The sequence below is a fragment of the Protopterus annectens genome, chromosome 15.part0, assembly GCF_019279795.1.
Source record: "Protopterus annectens isolate FY-2018-M chromosome 15.part0, PAN1.0, whole genome shotgun sequence".
In the NCBI taxonomy this organism is placed as follows: Eukaryota; Metazoa; Chordata; order Ceratodontiformes; family Protopteridae; genus Protopterus; species Protopterus annectens.
The window spans coordinates 487,897,602-487,911,964 of NC_056749.1; the positions used below are offsets into that span (position 1 = coordinate 487,897,602).

The window sequence follows — 14,363 nt, forward strand, 5'->3', positions numbered from 1 at the left end:
CCACAAGGGCCTATCCTTCTCGTCTATTAAAATTCATGCCTCTGCCATTTCAGCACGTTATAATACTGAACCCGCCCCTTTTCTCAAACCCCCTGCTAAAGCAATTCCTCAGAGGGGCCAAAAATTTGACTCCCCTCAGGAGAGCTCATACTCCTGCCTGGGACCTTAACTTTGTATTGGAAAAGCTCACTGTCCCTCCTTTTGAGCCAGCTGCAACTGCAGAGTTAAAATTCCTTTCTTGGAAAACAGCCTTCCTTCTAGCCATCACTTCAGCAAGAAGAGCGTCTGAATTACAGGCCCTCATGGCAGTGGAGCCCTTCATTATCTTCCATGCAGACAAGGTTTCCCTCAGGACCAATCCTTCCTTTATGCCCAAAGGTGTCTAGTGTGGCCTTTAATCAGTCGATTAGCATACTTTTTTCCCAAATCCACAAAACAGGAGAACGAGTACTGCACTCTTTGGATGTGCACAGACAGCTTGGAATTTATTTGGACAGGCCTAAGCCTCTCAGAAAATCTGAACAGCTGCTAGTTGGCTTTGCTGCAAGGGCAGATGGGAAGGCCATTTCAAAGCAAACCATTTCTAAGTGGATAGCCCATTGCATTCATTTCTGCTATAAGCACCATGGAAAAACCTAACCCACAAGGAGATAAGATCACATTCCACCATGGCTGCATCTACCTCTACAGCCTTTCTCAGAGGTGTCCCTACCCCAGGGACATCCTAGAAGCTGCTACCTGGAGCTCTGTACATAACTTCACCAAATATTACCACATGTCTATTTTTTCTAAATCCAGAGCTGGTTTTGCCACTGCAGTCTTGCAGGGCTTAATAGCTGGCCCTAATCTCTCTGACTTTCTCCTCCCTTCCTTAGCTTTGAGAATCAACCCAAATGTGATGACCGCAACAGTGAAACACGAAGAAGATAGTACAGTTGTGTACACTTGCCATAAATGTAGATGTTCGAGTGTATTCACTGTTGCAGTCCTGGTCACCCTCCCTCCAGCCCCCTGACTTCTCTTGGCTCTACCTTTTCTTCTTGTTTGGTGTATTTAATCTTTCTGGTGTATTTGCATTTTGTTGGAGGGATACCATAACACATAAGCTTCCCATTGTGGGGGCACCTGACATCTTGGGCAAGAAAAACTGACGTAATGGCGTTGGCTGCATGTTTTATACCCCTGACAACCTGACGTCATGGAAGAAAAGACAGCATCCTATGCAGGAATCCAAGACTCTGGTATTCAGGCCGGCTGAAGTCTACCTGCAAGCAGATAACCCAAATGTGATGACTGCAACAGTGAATACACTCTAACATCTACATTTATGTTAAGTGTACACAACTGTATTTTATGTGGTACATCAACAAGTAGGGGGCTACCTACTCTGCAGGTTAGCCATGGCCCTGTGGAACGCTGCCTTGGACATGCATATCCATCTGCAAGCTCAGTTCCTGCCAGGCAAACAAAATTCACTGGCAGACTACTTAAGCAGAAGTCTCCTAGACCCACATGAGTGGCAATTGGAGCCCAGCACCTTCAACCTACTGATGCAGAAATGGGGACCCCAGACGTGGATCTTTTTGCCTCCCCCTACAACCACCAGCTCAGCAAATTTTGCACCAGCAACCCTCAAAGCAGGGCCTGGAAAGTGGATGCCCTATCTTTTCACTGGGTAAATCTCTCAATCTATGCCTTTCCCCCTCTGCCCCTCCTCTCAAGACAGGACAGACCAAGGACAATTCTGATTGCCCCAGACTGGCCACGTCAGCACTGTTACCTACTCCTGCGCAGGCTGTCGCTGGTGCCACCCTGACACCTACACCAGACCCCAACCCTGGTCTCTAAGCAGGAAGGACAAACTTTGCATCCTCAACTGCAAACCCTAAAACTTGCAAGCCTGGCTTATTCCTTGAATTCTTCCCCAGCAGCCCTAAGCAAACAGGGGCTGGACGTCATTCTTGAAGCCAGAAGACCCAGTACAAGATAATCCTATGCTAAGTGGAAAAGGTATTGCTCCTGGATTCATTCTAAAGGAGAGGACACAAATCTGCCCTCCCTGCCTCTAATCGTGGATTTCTTAGGAGCTCTACTCCACAAAGGTCTGTCTTTCTCCTCCATTAAGGTACATGCCTCAGCCATTCGGCTCATTACAACACTGAACTTCCTTGCTTCTCGCACCTTCTTATCAAGCAGTTCCTGAGAGGGCAAACAACTTAAGGCCACCGAGGAAGAGCACCGACCCCTGCTTGGGACTTTAACTCTATACTGGAAAAGCTCATACTTCCACCCTTTGAACCTGCAGCATCAGCAGAGTTAAAATTCCTCTCTTGGAAAACAGACGTGCTTCTGGCCATAACTTCAGCTAGAAGACTGACTGAGCTACAAGCACTTACGGTTGTGGAACCCTTCATTATTTTCCATGCTGACATGTTTTCCCTCAGGACTAACCCTTCCTTTATGCCTAAAGTGGTGTCCATTGTGGCTCTAAACCAATCCATCCATTTGCCATCTTTCTTCCCTAATCCTTAAAATAAAGGGAAAAGGATCATGCACTCCTTGGATGTGCACAGACATCTCGAATTCTACCTTGATATGACTAATCCTTTCAGAAAATTTGACCAGTTACTAGTCAGTTTTACTACAGGGGCAGAGGGCAATGCCATTTCAAAACAAAATTTCCAAATGGATAGCACACTGCATCCATTTCTGCTACAAGCACCATGGGAAACCAACCCTTCAGGGGGTCAGAACTCATTCCACTAGGGCAACATCTACCTCTACAGCATTTCTCAGGGGAGTCCGTACCAGGGACTTCCCTGGAAGCTGCTACCTGGAGTTCTGTACACACACCTTCACCAATCATTACCACCTGCCTATCTTAAATCCATGGCAGGTTTCGCAACAGCAGCCCTGCAAGGCATACTAGCTAGTCCTAACTCTTCTTGACTGCTTCCACCCTTCTTCAGCTTTGGGAATCCACCCAAGTGTGATGACTGCAACCGTGAATCACGAAGAACTTAATACAGTTGTGTACACTTACTATAAATGTAGATTTAGATGTTCGAGTGTATTCAGTGTTGCAGTCCTGGTTGCCTCCCTCATCTATGGCTTTTACTCACCCCTTTCTGGGGTACTGGTATTGGTATTTACTTTTTACTGGTGGTGTTTTCCCCACCATAACTTAGCTCCCTGTTTTTGGGGCTTCAGTGATTTGGGGCAAGAAAAACTGATGTAGTGGTGTCTGCTGCCTTTTTTTGTACCCCTGATGACCTGTTGTCAGTCCTGGAGCAACAGCATCCAACGCAGAAATATGAAGTCTTTGGTATTCGGGCCAACTGATAGCTACCTGCAGGCAGATAACCCAAGTGTGATGACTGCAACAGTGAATACACTCTAACATCTACATTTATGTTAAATGTACACAACTGTACTTTCTGCTATGGGCCAATTAATAAGGATCGACACTGGATAAGATATGGCTTCAGCTGCTAGGTTTAAATATTCAACTGGTAACTTGTCAGCTACTATTGAAGAGGGTTTTAAGCTTTTTCAGTAGTTTCTTAATGGTAGCTGTTGGAACAGCCTGAAAGGAGAAGGAATTGGAGTTAATATTGAGAGGTTTGGAGGCTAGTGATGGTTCTGTGGACTTTTAATTAGAGCTAGTACACTTTCAGTGAAGTATTTATTGAATTCTTCTTGCGACGATAGTAGGAGAGTGTGGTAAGTTGCGAGAAGGGGTAGTGGAATTTCCTGGGTGGAGAACGGCATTTGTGGTATTCCAAAACTTTTGGGGGTTATGCTGGTGATGTCCTTCAAGGATGCATCTGCAGTCATCACATATGTGTTGTCCTGCCTCAGGCAGCCCTTCGGTCGGCCGGATTCCAAAGTCTGCGTCCGGCGTCGGCTGATGTCGTCCTTTCCCCGACGTCACAGCGCCTGGGGTATAAAAGCGTCAGCCGACACCATCTTCCTCAGTCTTTCTTGCCGCGTGGTGCCCGAAGCAGAAGCAGTTCGCAAGTGCCGGTTGGCCAGCTGCTGTAAATTCGCTATCCGAAGACTTCAAAAGCTAAGTACACCGTTGGGGACTCTTTCTTGCCTAAGCCAATATCAGAAAAAGTTAATAATTGTTTAACTTGTGGGAAACAAATACCTCACAAGGATTTCCACTCTTATTGTCTACCTTGCTTAGGCCCAGACCACGACGTCTCGGCCTGTTCTGCCTGCGCTTCCTTCAACCGACGCACTCTTAGACGTCGGTCGGAGTTCGCAGAAGAGTTTTTTGGGGATAGTTTTGCTTACAAAATGCCGTCGGAAACCCCGACATCACATTTAATTAAGAAACGGAAAGACAAGGACCGACACGCGGGCCGCGGTTTCGGCTGAAACCGCGGCTAGGCCTACCGCGAGTGTCTCGGTCTCGGCTGATACCGAGTCCTTGGAACTTCCGAACCCTGAAATATTACAACCGACAGCCTCGGCCCCGGAGGCTCCTACCGAGTTGGTTACAGAATTGCCTTCCGAAACTGGTGTATTGGAATCTTCCGACACCATACCTTTAGACAAAGCTACACCAGCACGTGGTGCAGCCAGGCCTCCTGCATCCATGTCTATTAAGGCCTTCACCAGGGCTAAAGCTGCAAAACACTCTAAAGCCATGCCTCCCAGAGTTATTCCTCAGGGACCTTCTTCTAGTTCACAGATTCTAACTTTAGCAGAGGACCTTATCTCCTTAATTAGGGGCTCTCAGCCTCATCCAGACAGGGGCTCCCAACCCCCTCTAGACAAAAGGCCCAGGATGGATCCTCCTGATCCCCTTTCCTCAGAGGAGGCCTCTGTTGGCTCGGATCACTCAGACTACCAGGAGGAGGCTTATTCGGCCTACGAGGATTCGGATGCAGAGGAATCTATTCCCTCGGCCTCCCCTCCTGAAGAGCTTTCCTTTGGGGAGACCCTTCACACTATGAGAGAGCATTTCAAATGGCAGGGCCAGGAATATTCTGATTCCAGGAAAAGACTAAGAACTTTTCTCCATTTACCTCCGCATAGACCTTTGGCTGTTCCTCCTGTTTTAAATGTGATTGATGATGTATACTCTGACTCTAGTATGACCCCTGACACTCTGCCTCCGGCCCCTGTTAAGCCCGATAGGTATTAGCGTCCCGGACACACATAATTTTCTTTATAAGGCCCACTCTGCTGACCCTGAAACTGTTTCACAGGGCCCTAAAGGGGTTGCAGCTGTTACTACTAAGCACCCACTCCCCTCTGCAAAGGAGTCCAGGGCATTAGAGAGATGGGGTAAAAAAGTGTATACTTCGGCCACTCTTGCTATGAGGGCATTAAATTGTCAATTTCACATGATACAGTATCAAGAGTATTTGCTAGAAGAAATGCATAAGAAATTGTCGTCTTCTGAACCCCTTGACCGTAAATCCCTTCAGGATCTGGACATAACTCCCAGCAGGTTAGCAACCACTTCTTGCAGTGTGGTTATGATGCATTGGAAGCTTCATGTAGGTCAGCAATGACAGGTGTTGTCATACGCAGGCATGCTTGGCTGAAGGAACAATCTCTGCCAGAACATGTTGAAGCTTTTGGATACTCCACTGGAAAAGCAGAAGTTATTTGGTTCCACTGCTCAAGACGTCTTAAAGAAATTTGAGGAAAAGGCAAAATCTGTACAAACAGTTAAGGATTTTTTTCAAGTCCAACCGCCTAGATTTAGCAGAAACTGGCCTTCCAAGAATTGGTCCTTTCCGGACACAGATTTCAAAGGGGCAGGAACAGGCGTGCCAGAGGTAGAGGGCAAGCTAGGGGCTCCTACAGAGGCCGTCAATGGCAACCTCCAATCCAGACAGGCAGTTCAGGACCTGCAACTGCTGCACAAGGACAAACTCAATGACTTTGCTTTGACTCCGCCAACCAGGGCTCAATTAGAAGCACCTTTGGGTGGAAAGCTTTCTTTATTCTCAAGAAATTGGCACAACATTACAAGAGAAAAATGGACACTCCAAATAATAGACAACGGATACAGGTTCCATTTCCACACTTTGCCAAAAAGAAAAGGCATGCCAGGTCTGCCACCAAATCAAAGGGCAGAGGCTTTGAAACAAATCTCAAACCTTACTACAAATGAAAGCCATAGAAAAAGTTCCTATTTCAGAACAAGGCCAAGGATTTTACTCCAGGCTATTCCTTGTTCCAAGAAAAGAGCATCAGTGGAGACCAGTTCTCGACTTGTCCGCACTGAATACTTATCTCATTGTGCCAAAATTCAAAATGCTGACTCTACAGCAACTCCTTCCCATGCTGGGCAAGGGGTCTTGGCTGGTTACTCTAGACCTCAAGGAGGCATACCTGCATGTCCCTATCAGACAAAGTTGCAGAAGATACCTCAGATTTCTTGCAGGGTCAGAGCATTATCAATTCTCAGCATTGCCCTTTGGCTTATCTACTGCGCCCAGAGTATTCACAAAATGCCTGGCATCAGTAATAGCACACTGCAGACTCCAGGGGATTCAAATCTACCCATATCTGGACGACTGCCTTATACAAGCGGACAACCAACAAACTTTAATAAAGGACTTAAATTATGCCATCAGTCTTCTACAGGCCTTGGGATATACAGTCAACATGCACAAATCAAGACTTGTTCCATCCCAAAGAATAACCTTTCTGGGTGCGGATCTAGATACAACCACCCAAATGGCTTATCTCACAGAAGAAAAACAAAGTCAACTACCGGATTACTTCAAGAATCTGACAAGGCAAACCCAGCTGACTGCAAGGAAAATCCTGCAAGCCCTGGGTTACATGGCATCCTGTATTCTTTTGATTCCACAAGCAAGGCTACATATGAGAAGCTTCAGTGGTACCTAAGGAGTTTATGGACTCAGCACAGTCACAGTTTGGAGACGTTAATCCCACTCATTCCATGCCTTCACAAGGAATTTCTGTGGTGGGCTCAGGCCAGCCAGTCCAACAGAGGGTTGCCCTTCATAAAGCCAAAAACCTCCCAAACTATTACAACAGACGCTTCAGACCTAGGTTGGGGAGCACACATGGAGGGCAGAGGTATCTAAGGACAGTGGTCACAAAAGGAGCTACGCATGCACATAAATCAAAAAGAAATGCTAGCACTGATGCATGCAATCGAGGCCTTCAAACTCTTTCTGCATCAAGGCCATCTACTAATAAGGACAGACAACACCACAGTTATGTGGTACATAAACAAGCAAGGAGGTACCCATTCTTACCCTCTTTGCAGACTGGCAATGAATCTATGGGATCTTTCCTTGAAACTCAGTATTCAGCTACAAGCTCAGTTTGTGCCAGGGAAGGACAATACACTGGCGGACAGCTTAAGCAGAAATATCATGGATGCACACGAATGGATGCTGCACCCAGACATTTTTCAACAGATAACACAGTCTTGGGGGAGCCTGGACATAGATCTATTTGCATCCCACCACAATCATCAACTGAAGAAATTCTGCTCAAGGACATACCACCCACAAGCGTGGAAAGTGGACGCCCTCTCTTTCAGCTGGAGAAATCTGACAGTGTATGCATTTCCTCCTATTCCATCAATGACCAAGGTGTTACTGAAGATCAGGGCAAAGCAGCCAAAAGTGATTCTGATAGCTCCGGACTGGCCAAGACAGCACTGGTACCCACTGCTAAGGAGCATGTCACGTACGAAACCATGGCCCCTACCTCTATGGCCACTTCTACTGACACAGCACAGATACAAAACTCTACATTCCAACCTGAAAACATTGCAACTAACAGCGTGGAGAATACCTTGACTCCTCCTCAGGATAAGCTATCCCAGAGAGTGAAGAATATTATTATGGAAGCTCGCCGCCCTTCCACAAGGAAGGTATATTCAGCAAAATGGAAAAGATTTCTCATCTGGAACACCACAAAGGGCCTAGATGCGACAATGATGAACATGGCACATATCCTGGAATATTTGGCAGAAATGTTCCACAATGGGCTGTCTTACTCTTCTATTAAGATTCATGCTTCAGCAATTTCAGCTGAGTACAATAATGATCCACCTGTCTTTTCTCATCCTCTCCTAAGACAGTTTCTAAGAGGAATTAAAAACATCAAACCTCCTAGGAATCCACCTCTACCTGCTTGGGACCTTAACTACGTGTTGGAAAAACCTAACACTGCCTCCATTTGAACCAGCAGCATCTGCAGATCTACAGTACCTTTCATGGAAGACTGCTTTCCTTCTGGCAATAACCTCAGCAAGAAGGGTTTTGGAATTGCAGGCCCTGATGGCAGTTCAGTCATTCATTATTTTTCACCAGGACAGAGTTTCATTAAGAACTAATGCTACTTTTATGCCAAAGGTGGTATCCAGGGTTAAATTGAATCAAGCCATTCACTTGCCTACCTTCTTCCCAAATCCACAAAACAAAGGGGAGAAACTGCTGCACACCCTGGACATTCACAGATAGTTGCGCTACTACTTCGACAGAACTAAAGGTTTCAGGAAAACTGACCAGCTGCTGGTAGCATATGCTGCTGGTACTCGAGGAAAAGCAATTTCCAAACAGACAATTTCAAAATGGATAGGAAATTGCATCCGCTTTTGTTACTCGTTTCATGGAAAGACTGTACCAGCTAACATTAGACCTCATTTTACGAGAGCCACAGCCACCTCCACAGCCTACTTAAGAGGGGTGGCTACAAAAGACATTTTAGAAGCTGCCACATGGAGATCCGTGCATACATTTGCCAAGCATTACAATTTACCTTTATACTCCAGATCCAGAGCAAGCTTTGCTACGGCTGTCCTGCAGGGTATCTTAGCTACACCATCCTTGTCCTAGTACCTCCACCCCCAGATTGGCTATGGTATTCTACCCATATGTGATGACTGCAGATGCATCCTTGAAGGACATAGTACAGTTTTGTACCTACCATAAATGTAGATGTCCGATAGGTATGCATCTGCAGTCAGGTTTACCCTCCCTCCTTTCCCTCTGTGGTATTCCTAGGGTGTTTACCTCTCTATTAGCTAGCTGGGGGGATCTATTATGGTGTATTTGTTTTTACATACATATCTTTTTGCAAATGTTTGGATTTTTTATTGCTTATTTTCCAAATTTAGCCTTCCTAGAGGGCACCTGGGGCAAGAAAAACTGAGGAAGATGGCGTCGGCTGATGCTTTTATACCCCAGCCACTCTGACGTCGGGGAAAGGACGACATCAGCCGACGCCGGACCCTGACTTTGGAATCTGGCCGACCGAAGGGCTGCCTGAGGCAGGACAACCCATATGTGATGACTGCAGATGCATACCTATCGGACATCTACATTTATCGTAGGTACAAAACTGTACTTTTGTGTTGCAGGTTATAGTAGAAGTTCTTTTTATCTAGGTTGATTTGGTGTTTAGCCTCGTTTCCAATTTGCTGGAATGTAATGCGGTTGATTTGGGTTTTACAGATGAGCCATGTTTGCCAAGCTTGGTCTCTTCTTAAGGAGTATGCTGGTGTCATTAGTTTAACTAGCCATGGTGTGTGTGTGGCTCTAATACGAATTGACCTGGGGGGGGGGGGTGCAATTTGTTTAGAATTTCAAGGAAGGTACTACTGAAATCTACTGCAGCATCAAGGGGCAGGTTTTTTTTGTAGAGATCAGTTGCATTTTTTTAAGGTATTGATTAGGTCTTGGGGGTCAATTTTTTTTTTTTTTTTGTTACTGCAGATTTGATGAAGGGTGGTGAGTTTGACAGTACTGATGTTTTTTCTCAGTAGATAGGTTGGGGTATGGTCACTAAGTCTGTCAGGTAAGGAGGCACTAGTCTGATAATTCTGAGGTTTGTTGGTTAGTGTCCAGTCCAGTATAGATTGACGGTAGGAGTTTTTATCTGATCAGTGTAGGAGCTTGAATGAGTTTGTGAAGCCATAGAGGTTGATGTGATTGCTAGGGTTATGTGAATTACAAGTTGTCCAGTCTGTGTTAGTCACCCTTAATGATTGTTTCTTGGACTGTGGAATGTGATGCAGACTGGATGCTATTTCTAGGTGGAACATAGGTAGTTGTAATAAATATGAATTTGTTTTGGTTAAGTTGAAGTTTAATAAGAAGGATTTCATTTTCGAGGTGATCTATGTTTAGGCTTTGTGGAAGAAGTACAAGACTACTCTTAAATAAGATGGCTACCCCTACACCTCTTTTTACCTTCCCGTCTGCTCTAATAATGTTGTGACCAGTTGGTGCAATTTAATTGTCAGTAATGTGTGCTTTTAACCAGGTTTCCGTTAAAACAACAATATCAGGATTATAATGGGATAGGGTGGTGTGTAATTTGTATTTCCTTTATGTTTAAACTTGGGAAGAAATGGAAACAGAGTTGAAACTTAACAAAGAAATGGAATTAAATCAAATTTAATGCTTATTGTGTTAATGCCTCATCCGTTAAGTTTTCCCGGTTGTTTTTTTAATACCTTTATTAGATTATCACTTGTCACATATGCAAACTTAAATTTATATAAAAGTATTTACAGTATTGTACAGGTTTTAGGTCACATTAAAGGTGGGAAAAGATCTGAAATGATTTATTGCAGTCTCATTTTTTTATATCTCAAAAACCTGGAATTTTAACAGGGGTGTGTACACTTTTTATATCCACTCTATATTGTATAGGATTGCCTTTTTTGGATGAAAAGTAGTGGGGCAACACAGCAGTGTTTTAGGGTGACAGAAGGTAAATTGTTTGGATGGTGTGAATTGGAAAGATGGTTACTTTGTATCTGCTGCATATCCATTAAATTGGGAATGAGTAGAACTTTTATTTGATGACTGTGCAGGTGAACTCATAGGAAGCGCAGGATTAACCAGATACCCTAGGAAAGAGATGCAAGACTGGACACAGGAGTTATTGTCTGCTGTCAAAGTATGCTTTTATTGTTTGCTTTTATGTTAATTGTAATGGCAGTGATCATTTTATAAATAAGAAAAGCACAAATAATGCCTTCTAGATTTTGACAGAATTAAGCCATTAAGAAATGAAACAGTGAATAAAATGTGTTTAAAATGTATTATATGTGAATAACTGTATTCCGACTGAAACATTTAAAAAATACTATTCTGGTTATTTTTAGATTGTCTTACTGTAAACTCCAACTGCATTTCCTCATTAGAAATGTAGATTTCCTCTAGGTTATTGAAAAGCTCATAAGATTTTTCCTTTTTGTTGTAGGGCAAGTGCTGTCTCCAGTGCAGTGTCGACCTTCTCCAGTACCGGAATGTCCTTCACTAAGATGGATGAAAAGGAGAAACAGCAAGCATTGGAGGAGGAGCAGGCAAGATTGCAGTCCTTGAAGGTAGGAAGCAAAAGGTGGGGATGGGGGTATGCCAACATTATACCTGCTTATGCTTGTATTTTATGGTTTGGGTTGACTTGCAGTTATTTCTTTTCATCTTCACATATACTGTATGATTGAAGACAAAACGTGTATGCTATAAACAGAAGGTGGTGCGAGGAGTCTACATATCCTCTCCACTGTGTTCATCTGCTTTTCCACTAGGTGCTCCTGTTTCCTCCCACATCTTAACGACATTATGTAGATGAATTGGTGATTCTGTAGATGTTCTTCGTATTTCACTGTTGCAGTCATTGCACTTGGGTTATCCTGCTGGCAGATTTCCCTCAGTCAGCCTGAATTCCAAAGCCTTGGGTCTTGCGTCGTTTGCTGTCGCCTCTTCTCTGACGTCAGATCGTCAGGGGTATAAAAGATGCAGCCGATGCCATTTTATTCGGTCTTTCTTGCTGCGCGGTGCCCGAAGCAGAAGTAATTCGCAAGTGCCGGTCGGCTGACTCCTGTGATTTTCGTGTTCGAGTTTCAGATCCAAAGTCTTCATTAAAAGCTAAGTACCCCGTTGGGGAAACTTTATTCTTGCTCCAGACCAATGTCAGAAAAAGTCAATAATTGTATTTCTTGTGGGAAGCAAATACCTCATACGGACTTTCATTCTTACTGTATCCCTTGTCTAGGCCCTGACCACGACGTTGCTAGTTGTCTGTTTTGTGCTAGATTTAACCAACGCACTGGTAAGCATCGGTACGATTTTGCATTAAGCTATTTTGGGCGAAGATTTAATTATACAATGTCGTTGGATAGCCATCCGACTACCAGAGTTCACAAAAAACGCAAAGAAAAAGACAGGCAACCGAGGTCCAAAACCGACGGTGAAGCTTCTCCTAAGCAAGTCACCGGTTCGCCGGTTCTCAGTGAGATGCTTTCACAGCACCTGATGCCTGCTACTTTAGTCGCAGGCCGCTACCGCCTCCCATGTGGAGTCGGCCAGGCCGGTGGAAACTCAAGGTATTGGAGCCTCGGAGATTATTCCCTCAGATGGGTCTGGAGCTGCTGAGCAGGCATCTGCTTCTGAGGGGTATATTCAGACCTAAACAATTGTATATAAAACCGACTTAAAAGACAAAGACTAAAACACCTTTAAAGGCAAAGAAACAAGTTCAGCCACAAGGACAGGCCTCCATGCCCAAAAAGCAGATGCTCAAAATGGCCGAAGTCTTAATTACCTTGATCAGCTGTTCCCATCCCCCTCCTGATAAGAGGCCTAGGCAAGAGACAGACTATGAATCTTCAGATCAGGTTTCCATTTCTTCTGATTCCTCTTCTGATCAGGAATATTCTCTTCCCCTCTATAAGGATTCTGATGCTGAAGAATCAATTCCTTCAGCTTCTCCTCCTGAGGACTACTCTTTTGGGGAAACCTTGCATACTGTGAGGGAGCACTTCCACTGGGAGAGCCAGGATTTTTCAGAATCTAAGAAAAGGCTCAGAGACCAACTTTTACTACCTTAACACAGGCCTCTAGCTATTCTACCTGTGTTGGACATTGTAGATTGTGTTCTAGGAGTCTAGTCTGACCCCTGACTCTCTTTACCTCCAGCTCCTGTTAAGCCGGACAGATACTACAGAGTCCCTGACTCTCATAAATTCCTTTTCAAAAATCCTACTGCAGACCCAGAAACTATTTCTCAGGGTCCAAAACGGGTCAAGGCTTCTACTGCAAAAAACCCTACCCCCTCTGACAGGGATTCTAGGGCACTGGAGAGATGGGGAAAAAAGATTTACACATTTGCTACTTTGGCTATAAGGGCCTTAAATTGCCAGTTTCATATGCTCAAATATCAGCAATATATCATGGCACTGCTTAAACAGAAAATGATGGCAAATTCTGATTGTGCAGAAAACAAAGAAATGCAGGATTTATTGCATGCAGCTGAACAAGTTGGAAAGCATACTTTGCAATGTGGGTTTGATTCTCTGGAGGCCTCCTGCAGGGCCGCTGTTACGGGTTCTGTCATTAGGAGGCATGCTTGGTTAAAGGAACAAACTCTGCCTGACCATGTTAAAGCAAAATTATTAGATGCTCCTTTACAACATGATACCTTGTTTAGTGTTAAGGCAGAAGAGGTGTTAAAGAAAATGGAGGACAAAGCTAAATCTATGCAAACGGTCAAGGATTTTTTACAGGTACAGCCACCTAGATATATAAGACTCTGGCCTACAAAGAATTGGTCCTTTCCAGTCTCAGACAGACCTCAGAGGGGCAGATCCAGATGCCCTAGAGGCAGATCACAGCCGCAAGGATCCTACTGGCCTAAGCAGTGGAGTGCTTCTACCTCCAAAGGTGGAGAAGACAAAGCACTACCATACTGGAAACAGTCCCAATGACTTCCCCCTGCCTGCACCAAGCACTTATCTTCTGGCAGGACCCTTAGGGGGAAAACTAGCACTTTTTTCACAAAATTGGCACATTATAACCCAGGACAAATGGGTTCTAGACATAGTGTCACAAGGCTACAAGTTTCATTTCCATACCCTGTCAAGGGCAAACGGTTGGCCAGACCTGTCAAAAAATCAATGGGCAGAGGCTCAAAAATAAGTCTCAGCTCTCATGGACATGAGGGCTATTCAACAAGTGCCACAGCAAGAGCAGGGACAAGGGTTTTACTAAAGACTGTTCTTCGTACCCAGGAAGGACAAAGCATGGAGACCAATACTGGACCTATCTGTTCTAAACACTTTCCTGGATATACCAAAATTCAAGATGTTGACCTTACAACAGCTTCTGCCCATGTTGGGCAGGAAGGCTTGGTTCGTGACTTTAGACCTAAAAGAGGCATACCTGCATGTCCCAATCGGACAGTCATGCAGAAGATACCTCAGATTCAAGGCTGGCTCAAAGCATTACCAGTTCTCTGCACTGCCCTTTGGCTTATCTACTGCGCCCAGGCTATTCACAAAGTGCCTGGCACCAGTAATTGCTTACTGCAGACAGAGGAATACAAATATATCCTTA

At 44.6% G+C, this 14,363-nt stretch overlaps 1 protein-coding gene across 2 annotated transcripts in view; it reads left to right on the forward strand.

Annotated features, from left to right (window-relative positions):
* The window catches only part of LOC122789778 (phosphatidylinositol-binding clathrin assembly protein-like), a 2,259,505-nt gene that overhangs the window by 1,026,099 nt on the left and 1,219,043 nt on the right, over positions 1-14,363 (forward strand). For both annotated transcript variants that reach the window (XM_044057218.1, XM_044057217.1), the window contains one exon: positions 11,230-11,353. In XM_044057218.1, coding sequence (XP_043913153.1) covers positions 11,230-11,353 — 124 coding nt within the window. The remainder of the gene's footprint in view (positions 1-11,229; positions 11,354-14,363) is intronic.